This window comes from Chelonoidis abingdonii, chromosome 9, assembly GCF_003597395.2.
Source record: "Chelonoidis abingdonii isolate Lonesome George chromosome 9, CheloAbing_2.0, whole genome shotgun sequence".
NCBI lineage: Eukaryota > Metazoa > Chordata > Testudines > Testudinidae > Chelonoidis > Chelonoidis abingdonii.
The window spans coordinates 3,961,528-3,982,641 of NC_133777.1; the positions used below are offsets into that span (position 1 = coordinate 3,961,528).

General features: G+C 45.3%; 1 protein-coding gene across 3 annotated transcripts; it reads left to right on the plus strand.

The window, feature by feature from the left end:
* Positions 1-57: 57 nt before the first annotated feature.
* On the plus strand, positions 58-16,472 carry HAGH (hydroxyacylglutathione hydrolase). Of its 3 annotated transcripts, none has more exons than XM_075069142.1 (9): positions 58-274; positions 6,974-7,149; positions 7,684-7,748; positions 9,059-9,176; positions 10,360-10,468; positions 11,262-11,365; positions 11,869-11,970; positions 12,854-12,933; positions 13,615-16,472. In XM_075069142.1, the coding sequence occupies exons 1-9, from the start codon at positions 115-117 to the stop codon at positions 13,712-13,714; spliced, it is 1,014 nt and encodes a 337-aa protein (XP_074925243.1). In that variant the 5' UTR covers positions 58-114; the 3' UTR covers positions 13,715-16,472. The 3 variants fall into 3 exon arrangements, with proteins under 3 accessions (XP_074925243.1, XP_032618629.1, XP_032618627.2); XM_032762738.2 differs by lacking the exon at positions 58-274 and adding an exon at positions 399-466 and having other exon boundaries at positions 6,968-7,149; XM_032762736.2 differs by lacking the exon at positions 58-274 and adding an exon at positions 692-1,017 and having other exon boundaries at positions 6,968-7,149.
* The last annotated feature ends 4,642 nt before the right edge of the window (positions 16,473-21,114 follow it).

Genomic DNA, 21,114 nt, shown 5'->3' on the forward strand with positions numbered 1-21,114 from the left:
GAATACATGGCTCCGCCCCTGCTTTTTTCCCTGGGCGAAGCTGCAATCAGGGAATTTAATACATTGCCAGCCACCCTCCCCGCTCCCTACCAGCGCGTATTACCTTCCTTTCAAATGCTGTGCAATGGGTACTTTACAGCTTACCAGCCGTTTGAAGGAATAAAATGCACCAGGGCAAGTTGCACGTGGCACCTCGTCCCTAATGCAATAAACAGAAATGTGAACAAAGTGGAGACGAGACCAAAACAAACAAACAAAATCCCAAGAGAAGTGAGTTGAAACGAGCAGGCGAAACCTCTCCCCCCGTCCTTAGGCTGCTGCCGGGTCGGTGCACGCCATTAAAATGCACCTGGTGGGTCACCCCGCCAATGGTGCAGCGTCCCTGATGCAATCAGCGGGCGTGCAAGGATGTTACATAGGAGGACAGGGAACTGCTTCAGGAGCGAGCCGCCTCTCTGATCGCTTGGTGTGCAGGGGTCGGTGCAATCGGGGGCACTCTGCAAGCCCCGGGGCAGGGGTCGGTGCACTCGGGGGGAATCTGCAAGCCCCGGGGCAAGGGTCGGTGCAATCGGGGGGGGGGGGGCTCTGCAAGCCCGGGGCAGGGGTCAGTGCAATCGGGGGGAATCTGCAAGCCCGGGGCAGGGGTCGGTGCAATCGGGGGGGGGGCTCTGCGAGCCCCGGGGCAGGGGTCGGTGCAATCGGGAGGGCTCTGCAAGCCCCGGGGCATGGGGCGGCGCAGACCCGACCGCAGCAGACAGGAGGCCAGCGGTGACTCCAGCCCTGCGAGCGGCCTGCCTTGCACGCCGGAGTCCCGGGCTCGGCCCCCAGCTGGGGAGGGCTGGTCCTGCGAGCGGCGGCGCGATTGGCTGGCGGGGTCAGGGAGGAAAGGAAAAGGGGCTGAGGCTCGGGCTGGCTCTGATGCAGCCCCGCCGCCCTGGACCATGGTCTGCGGCAGCAGGCGGAGGCTCGGCAGCGCGTTGGCTTTCCTGGGAGCTGCGGCGGCGGCGCTCCGAGCGGGTACGTGGCGGCGCTGGGCGCTCCTTGCGGGCGGCCCGGGAGGCTCTTTGCAGGCACCACCTGCCGGAGCGGGCTCCGCTGCGGGGCTCGCCCCCGGGGACACCTTGGCCGTGCCCAGCGCGTTGCATTATTGGTGCTGCTGCTGCAGTAGTTCCCCCGCCAGCTGGGGAAGGAAATGAGCGAGCCTGCAAGGGGCAGAGAGCCGGGGGGGGGGGGGTAATGCCTCTTCCCCCCCTTCCCCCCGCTGTGTGTCTGCTCCGGGCCGCGGGAGAGAGCCCTTTTGGGGCTGCACCAGCCCTGTCTAGTTGATCTGGGCCAGGGTGTGTCTGCCTCTGGCTGGGCCGTTGTAATAACTTCATGGCTGGGCTTGAAATAACCTTGCAGGCGGCTGAACAAGGACAACCAGGAGTCCGGTGGCACCTTAAAGACTAACAGATTTATTTGGGCACAAGCTTTCCTGGGTTAAAACGGAAAGCTTATGATCAAATAAATCTGTTAGCCTTTAAGGTGCCACTGGACCCCTTGTTGTTTTTGTGGATACAGACTAACACGGCTCCCGCCCCCCTTAGGGAACAAGGACAATGCGGGGAAAAGCATCCCCTAGTTAAAAATGGGCCATCAGGTTAAAAAATCAGAGCCTCAGGCGCTTCCCTTCCTGTTGTGCTGTAACCCTGGTTGTGGCACCTGGGGAGCTTACAGCTTGAATGTTGTTGTTTCGGCACGTAGGACGTGAGGGATTTTGGGGGGCGTTCACTCCGTAGATTGGCTGCACTTAGGTGACATTTCCCTTTTTCTTGTTGTCTGTTTCCTTTCTGGCCTTCCTGCGCCTGGATGATTGGGTGGGAAACGCTCCTGGAGAATATTTGGAAAACCCAGCCCTGGCTGCTTTTATTGATAAATTAAAAACGTTTTGTGGGTGAGGTAACTTAGTAACTTTTAGAAACAATAACAAACTTAATCAGTGACAGAACTTCTTTGAAACTCTGATTTTAATGTGAATTTATCACCCTGAGTCCCAGTGAAGTAAGGAGCAGAGAATTTTAACATGAGTCCAGTTGTAGGAATGACTCTAAACCATCTGTTGACTACATTTGCTGTCGAACTTGAAAAGTGTACAGTATTTTATGAGCAACTCTGTCATCCCTTTGGCTCATTAGGGACTCCACAGTTTGCCAGAACTTGAATGTTTGTATAGTGCTTTGAACATGTAAAGTTTTACATAAGTGCTAAGTAGTGTTAGAGTAATTATGTGACTGGCCCTTCTCAGATGTGTCTGGGAGGTACTATGCACATTACATTAATCACTTCAGGGTGGTAGCAAGACAAACAAAAACGTAAGTCATATCGAAATTCTGAGAACCAAGCAAGCAATATGACCAAAAAGATAAAGTGTCACAACTGATATAAGAAGTAGTTTGTTGCAGTCCATTCTACCTGGAGAAGAAACAGTGAATGCAGAACACAAAACATGCAGGTACCAGATTCAGAATATAAATATAGATTTCCTAGCTGATCCCTAATAGTGTAGAAGGAGTGGATTCATAACACCTCTCATACAGAAATCTTGCATTAAATTCTGCTTCTTTCCTTCTTTGTGTCCTCAGCATTCATCCATATGCTGGATAATGGGAACAGTTTCCTATCTGCAGACATGCCCTTCTTCAAGAGCAGAATCACACTTGCACACTGTAGAGTGGTCCCAGAAGATATGACCAAAGAACTTGATCCCAAACCCACTGAAGTCAATGGAAATCTTTCTATTGACATCAATGGGCTTTGGATCAGACCCCAAGTATGATAACATATTAAGGAACAGTATGAAGATAAAACCATTAGGCCTTAATATTTTAGGGCCCACTTTATTAAGGCTGATGTAGTGACATTGAAATGCATGCTGTCATGTGGTACTGGATAGTGAGACCAGTTATGCAATGTTGTGAGGCTAAATGACATCTTAAATAGAACTAGTTCTGATAGCATTTTGATGTGCACAGATAAGAAATTATACACCTGTCGGCCAGATGAGAATAGCTCTGAAAACTAGGTCTGAGATACAGTTGGAAATCTGGAGGATGTTTCAAAGTGTGTGCACACTTTTATTGTTGGGGTGGTGGTGGTGGTGGTGTCGTCGTGTTTTTTTTTTTGTTGTTGTTGTTTTTTGTTTTTTTTTCCAACCGCACTTTGGTATTTTAAAGGCAAAAATTTGAATGAAAACTGTCTCTGAAGGATCTGGTCAATAACTTGGGCCCAGATCCTGCAAATATTAGTGTGGTTACCTTTAAGTCAATGGGACTATTTCCTTACTTAAAAGTTAAGCATGTTCAGAAGTGTTTGCAGGGTCAGAGCCTAATTTAACTATAAAGGGAGTTGGGTGAGATGAGGAAATGGTTTTACCTATTAAAGTACATCAGATTTGTGGCAGGGGAGAAGGATTGCTTTGTTTTTGGTGTTTCTCCTGCCAAGGAATGATACTTATTTTTATAAAAAGGATTTCCCTGCTCCATAACACCAGTTGGCAGGTATGGATGCTAAAGTGTCTTCTATGTCAAATACCTTTTATGTGTATGCTCTGTTATGCTTTGGAGTTGGGGATTTGCTTTGCAGTATTGCATTTTAGATTCTTGCACTCTCTTCCTTTGCTAATCTTACAGCTCTAATTTAATATGAGGCAGAAGGGAGATGTGGAGGGGAGGACTCTGGGTCAGATAAATAAGCCAAAGAAGACCTACAGTAACAACTGTCTGCCTCATAAGGTTTCCAACAGGTTATTACACTTGCCAGTACTGAGATGGTTGGAGAGATTCTGATGGCTGCAAAGTGAAGCTCCGCAGTAGATTTAACATGCATTCTAAAGTTCTACAAGGCTTGTTTTTTATAAGCTATAACAAGACTACAAGGTCTCTCCTCAAACATGGACATTACTGAGCTGTCTGAGAGGCTTGTTCAGAAGCTGTCTTGATTGCAATTTCTGTTTCCAGCTGTGCCTATGGCACTCCAGGAAAATTATGATTTTCCAAATCTCAGAAAACACTGGGCTGGAGTCCTGGGAGTAAAATGAAACACCAGCCCCTTGTGTCAGCACAGTTCAAAGCAACAAAGTTGTCCCCTTTGCTGTGCATCAGTTCTCGCTGGCATTAGGACAGCCGGTTTCTGTTCTGGGCAGATGGATGGCTGAATTCCCATATGAGGCTGTTTGATTGGGAGAGCGGGTTCCACCCTTGCTAGGGCAGTTCTACCCACTGGCTTCATCAGAAGCTAGATCAGACTGAAACTACATTCATCTGGAGCATTTGATATAGCCATGGGCAGACTCTACATTGTGAGAGGGAGAGAGAAGGGCATTTCATCTTGGCAAGCACAACATTGCCAATTGCAAACAGACGAAAATCCTGTCAGGCCTCAGAAAACCATGAGACTCTTTTTTTAAAGCTAAATATTTGGGGGATCTTTTTATTTGGCTTCTGAGTTCTGAGCCTTTAGGGTGCAGGTGGGTCATCAGGTTTTTGCCTGTAATGTTGGGGCTAGAATCCTAGTTTAAAAATGCAGGCTGAGATTCTCACACAGTCCCCTACCTCCAGGAGCTGGGGCTTTAAGAAAAATGCCAGCTAGTGATAAAAATTGCAACAGTTGGCAGCTCTGCAAGGGAGAAACTGCCTGAAAAGTCTCACAGGGTGGGACTGAAACAGATTCTACGGCTTAGCCAAAGAGCTGCCACTGTCAGCAGGGTGAGAGACACTTTGGACTAAATAGGTCAGCAGTTGCCATAAGGAACTTCAATTTGGCTTCAGTTTTTGTCACGCTAACAGAGTGGGGGACTGGTCCTTCTTGAGACTCAGTGACTTCTTAAGGAGGATTGTGTTAATAGACCTCCAACCAACCTAATGGATCAGTAGAACTGCTCTGTCACTGAAGCTGTTTCTTGTTGCTTAAAATCCCTATTGATGCTTGTAGCTACTGTTAGTCTCTGCTGAGGTACTGCATTGTCCTGCCTCTTCCCTTTAGAGGCTTCCAAGCCATTTTGAGGAAGGAGGATATGGAGTGGGTGGAAGATTCTTGGGGGAAGGAACAAATGTGGGGAGAGAAGGTCTTTCACTGAACTCATCTTGTAAGAGCTGGCTGTGAAGTGTCATAGGGAGTCTGTTTCGCTACACTTCCTGTTGGTGCATTGTGTCTCCAAAGTCCTAATTTCTCCTGCACTTCTAGGGATGTGTGTGTGTCTAATCTAAATTTTAGAAATACTTTAAATGTCCTGGGGGAGGGATTCAAACTGTGTGTGTGTGAAAGGTTGTGGTTTAAAGGCTTTTCCATGTGCCAAATGCTCATAACACCGATGAAGCTGGATTGTAGCTCTAGGTCTGGCGTGTCTCCACTGTTGTGATGCCTGTGTACTGGGCATCCCAAAGCCTGTTTGGAAACCTCTTCCAGAAACTTAGATATTTCTTCTTTCCTAGTCTCCTATCTATGATGGGTGAAACTATCCCACAGACAGAAGCCAGCACAAGCCATACTGTGGGGAAGCAGCACTGAGTTTTATTCCTACCTGTGTCGCTGAGCGGCTGTGTGACCTCCCCTCTCTGGGCAAGTCACTTCCCCTCTCTGGGCCGCCACCGTGTCTGTTTATACTGTATGTACCTTGGGGCAGGGACTGTCTCTAACTGTGTGTGTCTGTACCGCACCCAGCACAATGGGGCCCTGGTCTTGCATCTCTCAGTGATTCTGTAATACTAATGTTGTGCTGGCCCTCTCCATAGAGGTGAATTTCATCCTGGACAACTGGCTTCCGCTGAGCAGGATTTTACAGGTTATAGTAATCCTCCTGAATGGAGTGTCTTTATTTAACACCTACACATAGGAGCCCTGAAATTGGTGAGTAGGTGACTAGAGGCTCGAGAAAGAGGAGGCCAGGTGGGCTATCATCTCTTGCTCATCCCTGCTGTTTAAATGGCTGATCCTCTTGCCCGTTTGCTCTTCTCTTAGATACTGATTCCATGTGGAGTCAAGCCTGCTTCTTTTTTTACTTTGAGCTGTTTTCGTTGGAAATGTCCTGGATCTGCTTAAACACTTCACCCAAAGCGAACAGCAGAACACCTCGTTTTGTCGCACCTGAGTGGCTGCGGCCCACTAACCCAAACCTTTCCTCCAGAGCATATGTTGGCTAATAACTTGTATGCCGAGGGGAGGCCAGCATTTTCCTGCATTCTCTCCCCCTTTGCCCTATGTTTCTGCTATGGTGCCTACAAGGAATGAGCCAAAGGTGTCTGTCTATGCTCTAAAACAGCATTTCTCAACCTTTCTGATACCAGGGACTGGCATGCTGCCTTTCTAAGCTGTGCCGGGGAGATCTCCAGGACCAGCACTGGTCTCTGGACTGGCTGTTGAGAAACATGGCTCTAAAACATCTTTGTTTTGGCTCCACTGTGCTGTACGCTGGCCTTTGCTGTTAACTCCATAGTCCTTCTGCTATGACAGCTGTCTGCCCTTCGCCACCTCCCTCTGCCTGCTCTGTTATCCCTCTGTCAGGTCTCAAATTAGGTCCAATTCTGCAATCACGTAGACCTTGAATAACTTTGCTCACTCAAATAGTTTCATTGCTGACTGTAAGTGCTGTGGGGCGGGGCCTGTCTCTCATCTCTGTGGTGATTTGCCAGGTTTTCTCCTGGGTGTTGCTGGGGAAGCAGGGCCATACTGCCAGGTGATAGCGATTTGACTCCTCGTTGTGGCAGGTGGCATCCTGCCTGGGAGAATTCACCCCTCTTGTGCCCTTGATTTTCCTCCTGAATGTGGCAACCCATATCAGCTCCAGTGGGAGACAGCATTAAGCCACATGCCGCTCTTCTCTGGGGCCCTTCAAAGCCTTGGAGTTCAGGACCACAGGATCCCCTATACTCTTCCTCCCCACCAGTTTTGCTGCTGCACCAACCTTGTTTTTAAATATCCTCTGCATCCCCAGGTGCAGCACGGCCAGGAGCTGGCTTCCTTCACACCAACTCTGATCTGAGAAAGTCTAAGCTAGTCACACAGTCCAACATGAAGGTGGAGCTGCTTCCTGCCCTCACGGACAACTACATGTATCTGATCATCGATGAGGAAACCAAAGAGGCAGCGATTGTTGACCCTGTGCAACCCCAGAAGGTAACACTCCAGAGCGCTTTGCCTGGTGAAAGGGGAGTTGGGTTTGGCTTGATGCTGCCTAAGGTAACCCTGCATTTAAATGCAGGAAATGATTAACCATGAGCCTTGCTCTGGGTTAGGGGTAAAAAGGCTGGACAAAGTCATGATTACTAGTCCATACAGCTGCTCAGATAAGGGTAATCAAATTGTGTTTTTGTTTTTGAGACATGACCAGGAAGGATATTTTTCTCCCTTTATCTGCCCTGGGTGCAGTATGGAGGTTTTTCTTGGCTTCCTATGTAGTAACAAGTATTTGCCGCAGCTGGGACATAGGACTAATCCAGTCTGACAAGCCCTGCTGACCTGATCTGCAGTCCTTATGTCAGCATCATTCCCTGCAAAGTTAATGGGAGCCTTGCCCAAGTTCTGGGATGCAGGTTCTGGCGCAGTTCCTTACAACCCATAATTGAGGCACAAAAGCCCCTACTCATGGTCAAGGCCATGCTTCCACCAGGTTATGTGAATTCTAATGTTTCGATGATGCTCTGTTTGTAGGTTGTGGAAGTGGTCAGAAAGCATGGCGTGAAGCTGACTACGGTTCTAACCACCCATCACCATTGGTAACACTTGTGTTCTACGATGTCCTAATCTGTTTTCCTTAGGGCAGAATTGCCTCTGGAGGCAGCTGTTCATCCAAAGCACAATTCAAGGGTGGTTATTCCAGATAATATTGGTCGCCACCTTTTGAGTTCCTGCTCAGAGGAGCCAGGGTGCAGTGGAAATGTACTTGTCATCTCTCAGGCGCCTTTACCAGTCAGTTCCCTGTTAGGCTTAATGAGCCTGATCCAGAGCCACTGAAGTCAATGGCAGTCTGCCCATTGGCTTCACTGGGCTTGGAATCCAATCCAGAGACAGGAGGACCGACCTCAACAAAGCAGATTACTGGAGGCAGAGTTTGGTCCTTGGATATGTGCATGCATTTATCACTGCTGGATGCTGCGTATGCATAACTGAGAGCCTAATCAAGCCCCAGGGAAAGTAGAATGAGGAAACCGGTTTGACAGTTGCTGTGGCTTCATCTTGCTTGGCATCTTGTTCAGATGGGTGTTGTGTAAATCCTATCTAATTTAAAGTTTGGTGGGAATGGAAGCTCTAAGGAAGCACTTTTAATACAAGCTTAGCCTATTGAACTGAGCTGGTGACACTACCAGCTTTCTCATAGCAATAAAATAGAATGACTCACACAAGGGCTTCTGTTTAACTGACCTAGCTGTGTACTTGTATAGCACCCATCACAACAGTGTCCAAAGCTCAGATCCGCTGCAGTATTTAAGCACCTATCTTCCATTGATTTCAGTGGCACTTAAGTGCCTAAATACCTCTAAGGATGTGGGCTCATGTCTCGTTAGCCCCTCTTCTTGCTCTGCAGAAAAGACCGTATCCAATTCTAAAATCTCATGTTGAAGACTAGAAAATGCTGTTACGTTGTGAATTGAGATCTCTAATCTTCCTCCAGCTCTCCTGAAAACCATCACGTCTTGTCAGTGATGTGGCTTGGCTTTTTTGTCCCCTTTTTTTTTTTTTTTCTCCTTGTAATAAGCACATGCCCCATTGACTTCAGCACAGGTGCAGTGGGGAAATCCGCAGCAGAAATTGACCCCGTCTTCCTCTTACAACATAATTGAACAACTAAGTCAAGCAATAGCTTTGATGGGACATAGCCTCAGGGAGGAGCTGGTGACCATGAATCTTCTGAAACTGTGTGTGGAGGTGAAGTTCAGGGAAACAGAAAAAAGTAGCTGCTTATACTACAAAAGGTGGCAAAATTCAATGCCCAGTGACTAGCCAGACTTTGGTCCTCTGTCTACACTGCAGAGTTGTAAGAAATGCATCTTGTGGCCTCCCAAAATGTGACCTTTTGACCTTCTAGGGACCATGCCGGAGGTAACGAGAAGCTTGTGAAGATGGAGTCTGGGTTAAGAGTGTACGGGGGAGACAACCGAGTGGGAGCGTTGACACAGAAAGTGTCTCACTCTACATCATTTCAGGTAAAAAAAAAAAAACAAATCTGGAATGTGCCTTTCACTTGAGAAGCCTGTCTAGAGCTGGACAGGTGGCATAGGTCTCTACATAAACAGCCACTAGAGGGTTCATCAGTCATAACCTGTTCAGTTCCCTGCTCTGCCAGAGAGTCCCTGTGTGACCTTGGACAAGTCCCTGCCTTTGTTCTCCAGCTGTACAGTGAGGATAATACCACTGTCCTGCCTCACACGAGTGTTGTGAGGATAAATGCAGTTAAAGATTGTGAAGTGCTTAGACACTGTGGTGACAGAGGCCAGTTAAGTATCTAAGACCAAGGTTTGAAAATGAGCTGCTACAGGTCAGCAGACACAGAATGAAGACTCTCTCCTCTCTGCTCTGGCTGGACTGCAGTACTGGGCCTGAGGAAGTGAGTGCTCTCCCTAAGCTAAACAAAAGCTTCGTTTGTTTAGCTTAACTGCAGTGGAGGTATCTGCCAGCTACGTTTGGAGCCCGTGCAGTAAAACATGCTGCAGTGTTGCTGATGCACAGGAATTCTGCTTGTCCCAGAAATATACATGTAGGGATGTATAAAAAGGAAGCACAAGGAGACACTGGCTAGTGTGGGGGGCGGGGGAGGGAAGTGGCACTAAATTTTAAGTCATGTCTGTAATAAATGGCTCCGTAGCCTGGTGAGCTGGCTGTTTTAATATGTGTGTCTGGGTATAGCCCACTTCCCTTTAACAGAGCTTCTGACTGTAGCTATTTACACTTGATTAACTTGTTTGGGTTTTGTATGTCTCTGAATCTGTTTGCTCTTTGCTTGGCCTCATTCATGCCAAGGGCTGAGTCACCCTGCATGTAAATGAGTGACTCAATACCTGCTTTTAAAAGCAACAAAGTGTCTTGTGGCACCTTATAGACTAACGGACGTTTTGGAGCACGAGCTTTCGTGAGTGAATACCCACTTCGTCGGATGCATGACTCAGTACCTGCTTTTAAGTAATACACTCAGTTCTCTGGTAAGCTCCCCTCTCCTTACAGTGCTGAACTCCTGTGGCAACCTGATGTGAGATTTTACTCTGCAGCTCTGAGAACTTGCCTGCAGAATTACTGTGCCATCCTGAATCATACAACTAGAAAAGCATTGAGTTAATCTCCCTTGCCACCAGTTCACGGTGGCCTAACTTCAATCTTTGGCTTTCTCCTCAGGTGGGATCTCTTCATGTGAAATGCCTCTATACGCCATGTCACACTTCTGGACACATCTGTTATTATGTGACTAAACCAAATAGTTCTGAGCCTCCTGCTGTCTTTACAGGTGAGGAGTTGGGTGGCTTTTTTGCCTCTGATCTGTGTTGCTGAGAATGCAGGGCTTTCCTCTGCTTATGTTCTCCTGATTATCCACATTTAGGTCTTTCCTTGTTACAGTCACAGCTCACTTCTTAGCGTATGTGCAATGTGCCTCAGGTGGCACATGGCCAGGATTAATCATTGAATTTGGTCCACTGGTTGGATCACAAGCTTGCCCGGGCCGGGTGCTGAGGAGGAGTGCGACATGAACACTGATCCATGCGCCCGCGCCCTCCCCCTCCCCCCAGCTCACTAAATGGGAATCTCCCTAAACTTGTCCTGCTAGCGAGGCTTGGACCAAATTAGCGATTGCTAATAAAATTCCATGTTTGCTTTCCTGTATTTTCTTACCACTTTGTTAGTTGTGTAGTTTCCTGGAGGGGAGACTAGGTGTGTGAGTATGCTACTGGGTAATGCATTGACTTTGTTTCTGGAAGCCTGGGTGGTGATCCTCCCTTGAGTGAAGTAGGTCTGATGCTCTGAAGTTGATCACATATACTTGCTCCTTAATAGGCTCTCAGCAACATACCCAAACAACCAAGAGTTAGGCACCATCACGTATCTCTTTACAGACCAATGCCCATTGGATTTCTAGCATGGCCTTCTAGCCACATCTCTTGGTTACAGTGCTAAAACTGCGTGTGGGAAGCTTGCCTGTAATGATGGCTATGACCAGCCACAGTACCAAATCCTTTTTTCCTGGGATTGTCTGCTCCAGTGTGTGGTCTGGTCGTGACACTGTGTCCTGTCCTCTCTCCCAGGTGACACACTGTTTGTGGCTGGCTGTGGGAAGTTCTTCGAGGGAACCCCAGAGGAAATGTACAAAGCACTGATAGAGATTTTAGGCCGCCTGGACCCTGAAACGGTATCAATCCCGCATCTCATGTTAGCACAGTAACCAAGCTGAACCTATTACAGACTTAAGAAGAAAACTACCTTCTGAATACCATGTTGTTCAAAACGGGGGACGCGATCCTTCAGAATGAACGAGGGCCATAGCCAGGGACTCTCTGGCATGTAGAACAGCCCAGGGACCATGGAGAAGGGAGCACGAGTCCACTGATCCCTCCTCTGCTCATAAAGAGGGAGTGCAGGCTAGAGCAGAGGACTTGGGAGCCAGACTCCTGGGTTCTCTTCCCAGCTCTGCCATGTGACATCAGGCTGGCAGGTCTCTTCCCCATTTGCCCTGTGCCGCTGTAAGGTTGCTATAATATATATCCATGTCCTAGAGGATTATGAGCCCTTGCCATTAACTCCACTGGAGCCAGGTTTGCAGCCCTAACTTCTGTAATGGTGCTTTGAGATCCTGGGATGTTAAGTGGTGTGAGTGTAATGTTTTTTTTCCCCCCCACCTTCCCTTTTTCTTAGAGAGTTTACTGTGGTCACGAATACACTATTAACAACCTAAAATTTGCCCGTCATGTTGAACCCAATAACGCTGCCATCCAACAAAAACTAGCCTGGGCTAAGGTAAGTGGAATCTTGGCATTAGGCTTAGTGGTTTATTACAATTATTTTTATAGCGGGGTAGCAGCCCAAAGCCTCTTTTGGGATCGGAGAGAGGCATTATACAAACACAGGTCGATCTGGCCGCTGCCTCAGCGCTTAGTCAAGTGTGGGACAAGATGCAACCAGTGAGTGTAACAAATAAGAGGGAGAAGGAGAGCAACAGCACCAGTGTGATGTGACAGAGGTGACCTGTACATCTCCATCAAAGTTGTGCAGGGTTTGTGGGTGAAGCCATGGTGCTAGGAGGAGAGTGAGTGTGGCTGGTGGGAGGGACAGGGATGCTGAGACAAGTGGAGGGCAGGGGTGGGGTGAGGGCAGTGACAGGGATCAGGAGGCTGAGGCAGGTCATGTGCTGGCTTTAACCAAACCCAGCAGCGCGAAGGGGTTTGGGGCTAGCGGTGGTAGTGAGGCAGATGGGCGGAGTTCGCGCGCTGTCTTTATCCCAAAGAGGCTATAGCTGTAGGCTTGCTGGTGGGAGAGCAATGCCAAAGGGTGGTTCCAGACAGCTGCAGACCCTCTGAGCCAGCACTGGCCCCTATGTCTGGCTTCCCTCTGTCCTTCCCAGTCCCACATGTGCTTCTAGAGAGGTTATGGATGGGGCTGCTCAGCATCTGCCTGTGTCCTGAATCTTTTTGAATGTTGCACATATGCGTCCATTTGGGGGAGGATTATGCCACTTTTCCTCTGGTGAGAACAGTCTGGCCTGTGGATAGTCTGTATCATTGCGGTATTCAGAGCAGCTAGATGCAATACAAACACAGTTCTAGCTTTTCTGAATGATACTGCAGATTGCTTTTAACATCTGTACCCATCATAAAAATAGAAATCCTTCCCTTTTTTACAGGCAAAATATGACAGTGGTGAACCAACTATCCCGTCTACTATTGCAGAAGAGTTTACATACAACCCCTTCATGCGAGTGAGGTATCTGTGTATGAATGGCTGATCCTCATATTATCCTGGGTTATAAGGAAATGGGGAGGCCATGATCTCTAAAGAAAGCAACAATCGGAGTGTGTTAATCTGCCTTTCATCAGCAAATTTCAGTTTAGATAGAGACAGGTGTCACTTAAAGCAATTTTGGGGCACAAGAGAGCTTGTTGTTCTGTGGCATTACTTCTCACGTGCTTACCTATTTATCATGGGAGAGATTTATGCCAACAGATTGAGGTGTAATGATTGGCTAAGTATAAGAATGCTATAAAATTTGACTCTAGCGAAGATCTGTTTCTTTGCTGAGTGACATGTTCCTCAATCATGCTGTACATTTCCAGATCTGCACTCTAAAAATATAAGCACCTCCTCTCAGCATGTTGATTTTTATCACTTGCAATCTGTTCTGGCTGATGTCTGCAGCTTTAACAGTTCTTAAGATGGCTGTGAACGCTATGATAGGGCTTGGTTCTGGATTATGCTGATCAGCCCAAAGAATCGATGACATGCCCTCCCATCTTCATGGGTCGATAAGTATCTTGTGAGCAGACACTTTGCAAGAAATACTGCTTAGAAGTTTGTGTGATTGCAACTCAAATGTGAAACCAGGTCTGAGTTATACAGTCTTATTGCAGTGAAATAAAATTGGCTTTTCTATTTTACTTCTGCTAGAGAGAAGACAGTCCAGCAGCATGCTGGGGAAACCGATCCCATTCGAACAATGGGAGCCATCAGAAAAGAGAAGGATCACTTCAGGGTACCAAAAGACTGAGTACTTTGCCTGAAACACTTGCCTGCCAGTTTTATCATGTTTTAGGAACTAGAAGTTTCATTGTTCTGTTGTGGTGGAGACACATTCACAGTTAGGTTTTTTAACTGTCTTAAGGGGGGGGTGGGGAAAAAAGCACTTTGCTCTTGTTGAGATGTTCTATAGCATATTTATAAGATGTTAAAGAATATTTATTCCTGGCTTTCAAACTGTCAGATGCAGTGAGGTTTTGCATGAATCCTTACACACGTTCAGTATGTGGTGGTGGGAGGGGAAGGCACATTTGAGGGCTCAGTCCTTACCAGGGGAAGACTCAGTTAGCTTTATAGGAGATCTGCCTGCATATGGACTGCAGGATTGGGTCAGGAGACTTCTACCATTAAAGCAAAACTGTGGAATGCACGTAACCAAATGTCTGTCTAAAGAAGAATCCTTTTGCAACTTATGAAATTAACCTTTCTGATTCTGTCACTTTAAGATCTGTTACATTCATTCGTCATAGTGCAGTCTCACTTTGCCACCAACAATTAAGGGTCTAAATAATTAAATATGCTGCTCAACTTGCTTGGTATATGGATACATCTGGCTGTAGAAATAAGACTGTCCAAGCTTGCATTAGAGACTAGTTTTCTCCCCCCTCCACCCCTTTTCTTCTGCATCTTAGAGGTGAATAATTTCTAGACAGCATGTTTTTCAGACTATCCCTTCAAGTATGAACAGCTGAGTATTAACAGCTTAAAAAGCAGCTTGCATGTACCCATGAACTCCCCTCCAAAGTATACTATGAATTGTGCCTATAACAACACTGAGCCTGAGGTAGGGACTCGGCCGATACACCAGTATGATCCTAAAGAGAGCTAACTTGATCTAGTGCGTAAATGCATGTTCTACAAGTTTAAGTAGATATTACGTTAGACCGTAGATCTAACCTCTCCTACCATTGTGCCATCAGGATAGCTTCTTTATGTTGTAAATGCTACTTTCATCTAACAGGATTAGCCCAACTGACCTCTCCAGCCAAAAGATTCAAGAGTCCTGTTTACTGTTGTGCCCAAGATCACCAAGGTACCAGCTATTTTGGAACAGAGGCTACCCTTCAGGGCCTGCTTCAAAAGGAGCAGAAACAAGAGTTGCCTGGTTTAACTCCTTAGCTTCTGCAACCTCCTAGTCTTCCAGCAGAAGCTTCTTTTAGAGAGTCTTCTTAAATGGTAAAGAAATCAAAGCTTGCCCTGGTAGGTCGGCTGCACTGAAGCCTGGTTTCTAGGCAGATCCAGGATGTCTTCCAACACAACTTAACTTTCCTTTCCTTGCCCTTGTGGCTCAGAGACCTCCCTGGTTTGAACGGCAGGCGCATCTAGATCGGAGTGGGCAGCCAGCCTGAAACAGACGCGATGGGAACTCCCAGACCGCTGTGCTCATTTAAACATGCTGTTAATCCTGGTGAACAGAGCATAATTTTATGAAAGTGGCTCGACAGCATGGAAACCCTGCCTCCCTGGAGAGACCTTGCATAGCACAGAGGAGTGAATTAAGCCTGATTTCCCCCCACCCCTTCTCTGGGTCTTTGTTTTCATGCTGCTCGTGGTTTGATACTCTGGACAAAAAGGACCACTTGGTCTCTTTCAGAGCAAAGAATGGTCTTCCAGATCTTTCCGTAACTGCTGGGGTGGGGAGAGAATAGGCAGAATTTTGCCATGTCACAGAACTGCTGCCCAGAGTTTTCAGTGTCCATGTTGGAAGACAGGCTTCAGGTGAGCTGGTGGGGGCGGGAGGGCTAGCCATGGTGTCAGTGCCCCCTTGCTACCTGTGCCATGAATCAGTGTTCGTTTCGGCCCCCTTATTAAAAAGGCTTCTTCTAAATACATGGCCAAAAGCAGCCTATTAACACAAGCTGCTCATTCTGTCCTCCTCGGAGCAACTTCCACAGCTGCATCTCTGAGCCAGAGCTGGTGTCGCTAGAGTCTTCAGAGAACTGTGCTTTGAGGAGGATAGTTTTCAAAAGTAACTTCCCTCCCACCCCAAGTGGCTAGAGCAGAGGAGTCCTGGCTCTCCTTGCTGGAGTCTGTTTCTGACCTTGGACAGGCCCCTGACCACCTCTGTCCCTCAGTTTCTGCATGGTTAAACAATGCATGGATGTCCTGCCTTCCAGGGGGCTAGGGATATTGTGTATAGCTTTGTAAAGTGCTCAGAGTCTAGTTTTCATCCAGGGATATCACTATAAACCTCTTTCACTCTCCTCCCCTTTTCCCACCCCCCCCTTTTTAAAGAGCCGTAAGTCATGTAAGAGTGCCCACATCTGGATCTGTGATCAGTGGGAGGGTGAATACTACTCCAGTGTGTGGCTACTGTAGTTCTGTTTTAAGCTCTGCAGTGGTTACTGCTCAAATGCAGCAAAGATGCCTGTTGCTATTAATACTTTCCCTTCTAACACCTGTCACTGTCACGGTTACAGTGCAAGTTCTGTGTCCTTAGGCTCACGTTTGATGTCCACAGATGCATGTATCTTAGGAGCAGGGCCTCAGGGGAGGGAAGCTTGCAGAGACAGTTTCTGTAGGAGTTGACTGTGTGGTGTTTTCATCTTGCCGGTGAGAATGTGATATGAGCACAAAGTGGTAGAAAGAATTTTTCAAGTGTGTAAACACCCATCTGTTAATAAACTGGGCTCCTAATTACATTCTCCTCCTGTGTTTTCTTCTGATTGCACAGTTACTAACTAAAATGTGTGTTTTTTTTTTTTTCAATAAATGCTTCACAGCTGAAACAGTAATGCTGAGTCATTTCAAGCCTCTGAATCTAGTTCCTCCTCTTCTGTTTCTGAGCTGATAAGTAACATGGGCATGGTGGACTTTGTCTCCTCTTGAATTTGAGTTAATTTTGCTTGCCATCCAGCACAGTCACATGATTAAAGTATTTTAAAGGGACGTGACTTAAATTTAGGGGTGAGTGACTTTTACACACTCTAAAAAGTGATATATAAATGTCTAATTACTGCAGTTTCTGAAACAAAGATTTCCCAACTGTCTCTAAAACCTGTACATTTTCAATTAACAAAGAAAAACAGTTTGAGCGTTATTACCGCAAAGTGGAGAGAAGAGTAAACAGAGCATCACTAGGGGCAATAATCTAAAGGGAAAGAATGAAAATGTAAATATTTTACTTATTACTAAGGGTTGTTCCTTTAAAATGGAAATCAAAAGATAGCCCTGAAACACACTATGCCCTTTGAGCCTTCAGTCTTCTCATTTCTGTTAGAGGAAGAGTCTCTCCTTAACACAGAGGAAGGAGAGAACACACAATTACAATTGGGGGGGGGGGGGATGGAGAGAAGCTAGAAGTTCTGCACCATCTGCTAGCAAGCAAGACTCAAACCACCTTATTCAATATAGTTGGGAAAGTTAGCAGCACTAAACAGATGTGAAGCAAAAGACAGACCACAATCAAACTATAGTTTCTGGTGTGTGGGGGCTGCCTCATGATTTTTGAACACTTAGGGTTGGCAATAGAGCAGATGCACTTAGTCAAATGTTCTTTCTGGTCTGCCCTGGCTCTCCACTTACAAATTAAACTACCTAACAGCAAACTGCTCCCTGCAGAGCTGTTATCTGCAGCATCCTGAAGAGGGGGAATGGAGGCATAGAGGCTTAAACTCAGCCCTGGGGGAAATTGTCCAATCTCCACTGCATCCAAAGGAGTTTCCACTTGCTTATGAGGGCTGCACTGGGTCCGGAACAGTTGGTGACTTGTCTTCAATCACACAATAAATCACTGGCATAAATGAGATTAGAATTTGGGAGTGCTGGCATCTACCTCCTCCCTCACACAATATGGCTTATCCTTTGTGTGCTATTTCCCAGCAGTGAGGTTCGTACATAATCAGGACATCAAAAAGTCCAAGAATTCTGTACCTGCTATAATAAACAGGAAGATGCAGATGTATGAATTTAAAATTTATAGTAGCAAAGGAAGCAATTTTTAAAAATCTAAAAGAAACAACCACTCAACCACTTTCATGTACCATGATTGTTACAAGACAGCTGCTTTGCTGGACCTCAGGCAGGGCCAGATTATAACATTCTGAGGCCCTAAAGTGTGTCATGTGTAAGAGGCCCCAAACATAAATAAAAATTTATTATTTTCACAGGCAGGACACTGAATATATAAACACAAAAGCTTTATATTTGCATATATACAGAGGCAAAGTTGTAAAAATGGAATAATCTTAATTTTTAGCAGCCCTCTCTAAAGTTGACATCACGACAGATAAATTTTAGACAAATTCTTTGAACTAATTGTGTACATAAGTAAAGTAGAAATAATACAGTATACAAACAATACAGTAAATAATACAATTTACTAGAAGATTTCTCAGAAAAATTTTCTGAGAACTATGATGGGGCATCTAGATTGTGGCATTCCTGGTCTGACTACACAATGAGACTCTTAGAGGATATAGGATGTGGATAACCCACAAGCTTAAAGCTCAACTATTAGTTATATTGATATGAATTACACCTAGGTAATAAGCAAAACATCAGAAAATTGTATATGGGTTGTATTTTTCCAATAAATTGATTTGTTTTGTTTTTATGAAGGGTTATGCTGAATTACCTAATACTGGTACTAAAATTAGTAGCAGAAAGTTTTTATTGAAACCAGTAAAAATTAATTTTATATTATAAATATTGAGATTTCTATATCTGTACCACAGCAAATTATATGCCAGAAGCCTGTGTTGTTTTACCAGGATACTTGTTGGTCTCTAAGGTGCCACAAAGACTCCTCGTTTGTTTTTACTGATACAGACTAACCAGCTACCACTGAAACCAAGATATTTCTGTGAAAGTTAGTGCTACTTTGTTTCTGTTCTCACAGGAAAATGAGAGGTTATATCATTTTGTTTACACCATGAATAAGGAAAATTATCCTTTTAATATGAATAAATGAAAAAATATTTGATTTTGTTAGGGTAATACAAAGTTTATCCTAGCTATATATAAAATATGTTCATTCTGATTTAATTTTTGCTACGAAACAATGAATTGTTGGGATTTTTCTTTTGCCATACTATAAAAATACAATGTATTATGCATATGATGTGTGATTTATAAGTCTATATAAGAATTTTTACATAGCATGCTACCTATAATAAAATATTATCTTGCATGCTCCAAATCCGCCAAGCAGAAAATCCCAGTCTTTTTTCTAGGTAGACATATCTCTTCACATTCACTTCTCTATCCTCTGTTTCTGCAAGGACCACTAATCAGTCTCGAGTAAACACCTCGGACACACAGAGGGACAACAAGCTAGATGTGTGAAAGAGAAAGAGAGAATTTACCAGAAAAAAGACTGGTAATTTCCAGACCGGCATTGAGAAAGTGGCTTTCTCCTCAGACAAATATAATGAATATTATAGGCTTTAATAGCCTATAAATCATATACACAGATAGTTTGAAATAACTTGCTCACCAAGTACTCAGAATATGTTGATATATATGTATATCTTCCTTCACTTCTCTCAAAATCCTCTGTGTATCCTTTGGTCAGCATTCTCTGATATTTACTGTGAAGATTCCCAAAACTAACGGAGAGAAGCCAACACAAATTTATCCTCCTCAAGATCCACTTGACCCAAGTCCATAAGACGATCACCTGCAAACTCAATCATGTGAAGCATGGATAGCGCATGAAGCATGCACGCTAAAATACACAGTTGTATGTGTGTACAGATCAAAAGAAGAAAGAACACACTAACATGAGTATGAGCTTGGCAGGATTGCTTCATGAGACTGCCAACTCCAACCTCACATTTTTCCAGATTTTATCAGCAGTGAGATTATTTATTTTCATAAGTTATGAAGGCACAGTCAGAATTTTACCAGTAGCAACTGGTTAATAAAATGCTGCCTTAGGAGACTGATAGCAGACTTACTCATAGAAATACTAATTTTACAAGTGCTTTTATCTTTTTTTTTTCTCAGACCTGGCCTCTCACGTGTCAATAATGATGTGTATATTTTTGTCATATTTGAACTAAAATGTATTTAGAGTGTATCTTCTTTTTACCATATCTCCTTTACTTAACTGATTTTGATAAAATTTGAAATGGAGTCAGTGTTTTCTTTTTTAGAGGCCCCTCATATTGCAAGGCTCTTAACTGTAGCTTAGTAATTTTATACCTTAATCCGCCCTGGCCTCAGGAGATCTGAGTTCTAGGCTTGGCCCTGTCCCAGCCTTTTTGTTTGACATGGGCAAGCCATTAATTACTATTTATTTGTAGTACTGTAATGCTTGAGGGCTCCAAGCAGGGATTTAGGACCCTGTTGCGCTAGGTGCTGTATAAATATGAAGTAAAAAGACAGTCAATGCACTCAGCTTCTGCCTCAGTTTCCCCAACTGTAAAATGGGGCTGTATAACATGTTGCGACCCCAGGGATGAAAGCTCTTTCTAGGTGCAAAAACCTTTGCATGTGCTTCGGCAAGCTGCCAGCAGCACAGTTGCTGCTTCAAGCTGGTTATGTTGATAAGTGGTTGGTGGATGGGAGAAGCTGAGGCTGAGGGGAGAAGGTTGAGGTTTCTTTTCCTCTCCATTGCACACTGTCAAGGTTTCTTCCCCCACTTTGAACTTTAGAGTGCAAATGTGGGGACCTGCATGAACACTTCTAAGCTTAATTACTAGTTTAGATCTGGTACGCTGGCACCAGCCAGAAATTCAGTGTCTGGCACACTCCCTGTTCCTCCCCCCAGACTTTCCCCTCCCTGGGTTGCCTTGAGAGGCTTCACCAATTCCCTGGTGAACACAGATTTAAACTCCTTGGATCTTAAAACAAGGAGGAATTAACCATCCCCCCTCCTTTCCCCCCACCAATCCCTGGTGAGTTTAGACCCAGTCCCCTTGGATCTTAAAACAAGGAACATCAATCAGATTCTTTAAAAGAAAGCTTTTAATTAAAGAAAGAAAAGGTAAAAATTATCTCGAAAATGCTCTACAGGTACTCAGATTCATATAGACAGAGGGACCCCCCCAGCCTTAGATTCAAGTACAGCAACAGGTAAAAATCCTTCCAGCAAAAAGAAACATTTACAAGTTGAGAAAACAAACATAAGACTAATCCACCTTGCCTGGCTATTACTTACAATTTTGACACACGAACGACTGCTTCAGAAAGTTTTGGAGAGCCTGGATGTACTCTGGTCCCTCTTAGTCCCAAGAGCAAACAACCCCCAAAACAAAAAGCACAAACAAAGACTTCCCTCCACCAAGGTTGGAAAATATCTTGTCCCTCTGGTCAGGTGTCAGCCAGGTTTACTGAGCTTCTTAACCCTTTACAGGTAAAAGAGACATTAACCCTTAACTATCTGTTTATGACACACACAAAGGATTGAAAGTATTTTAGACCCTC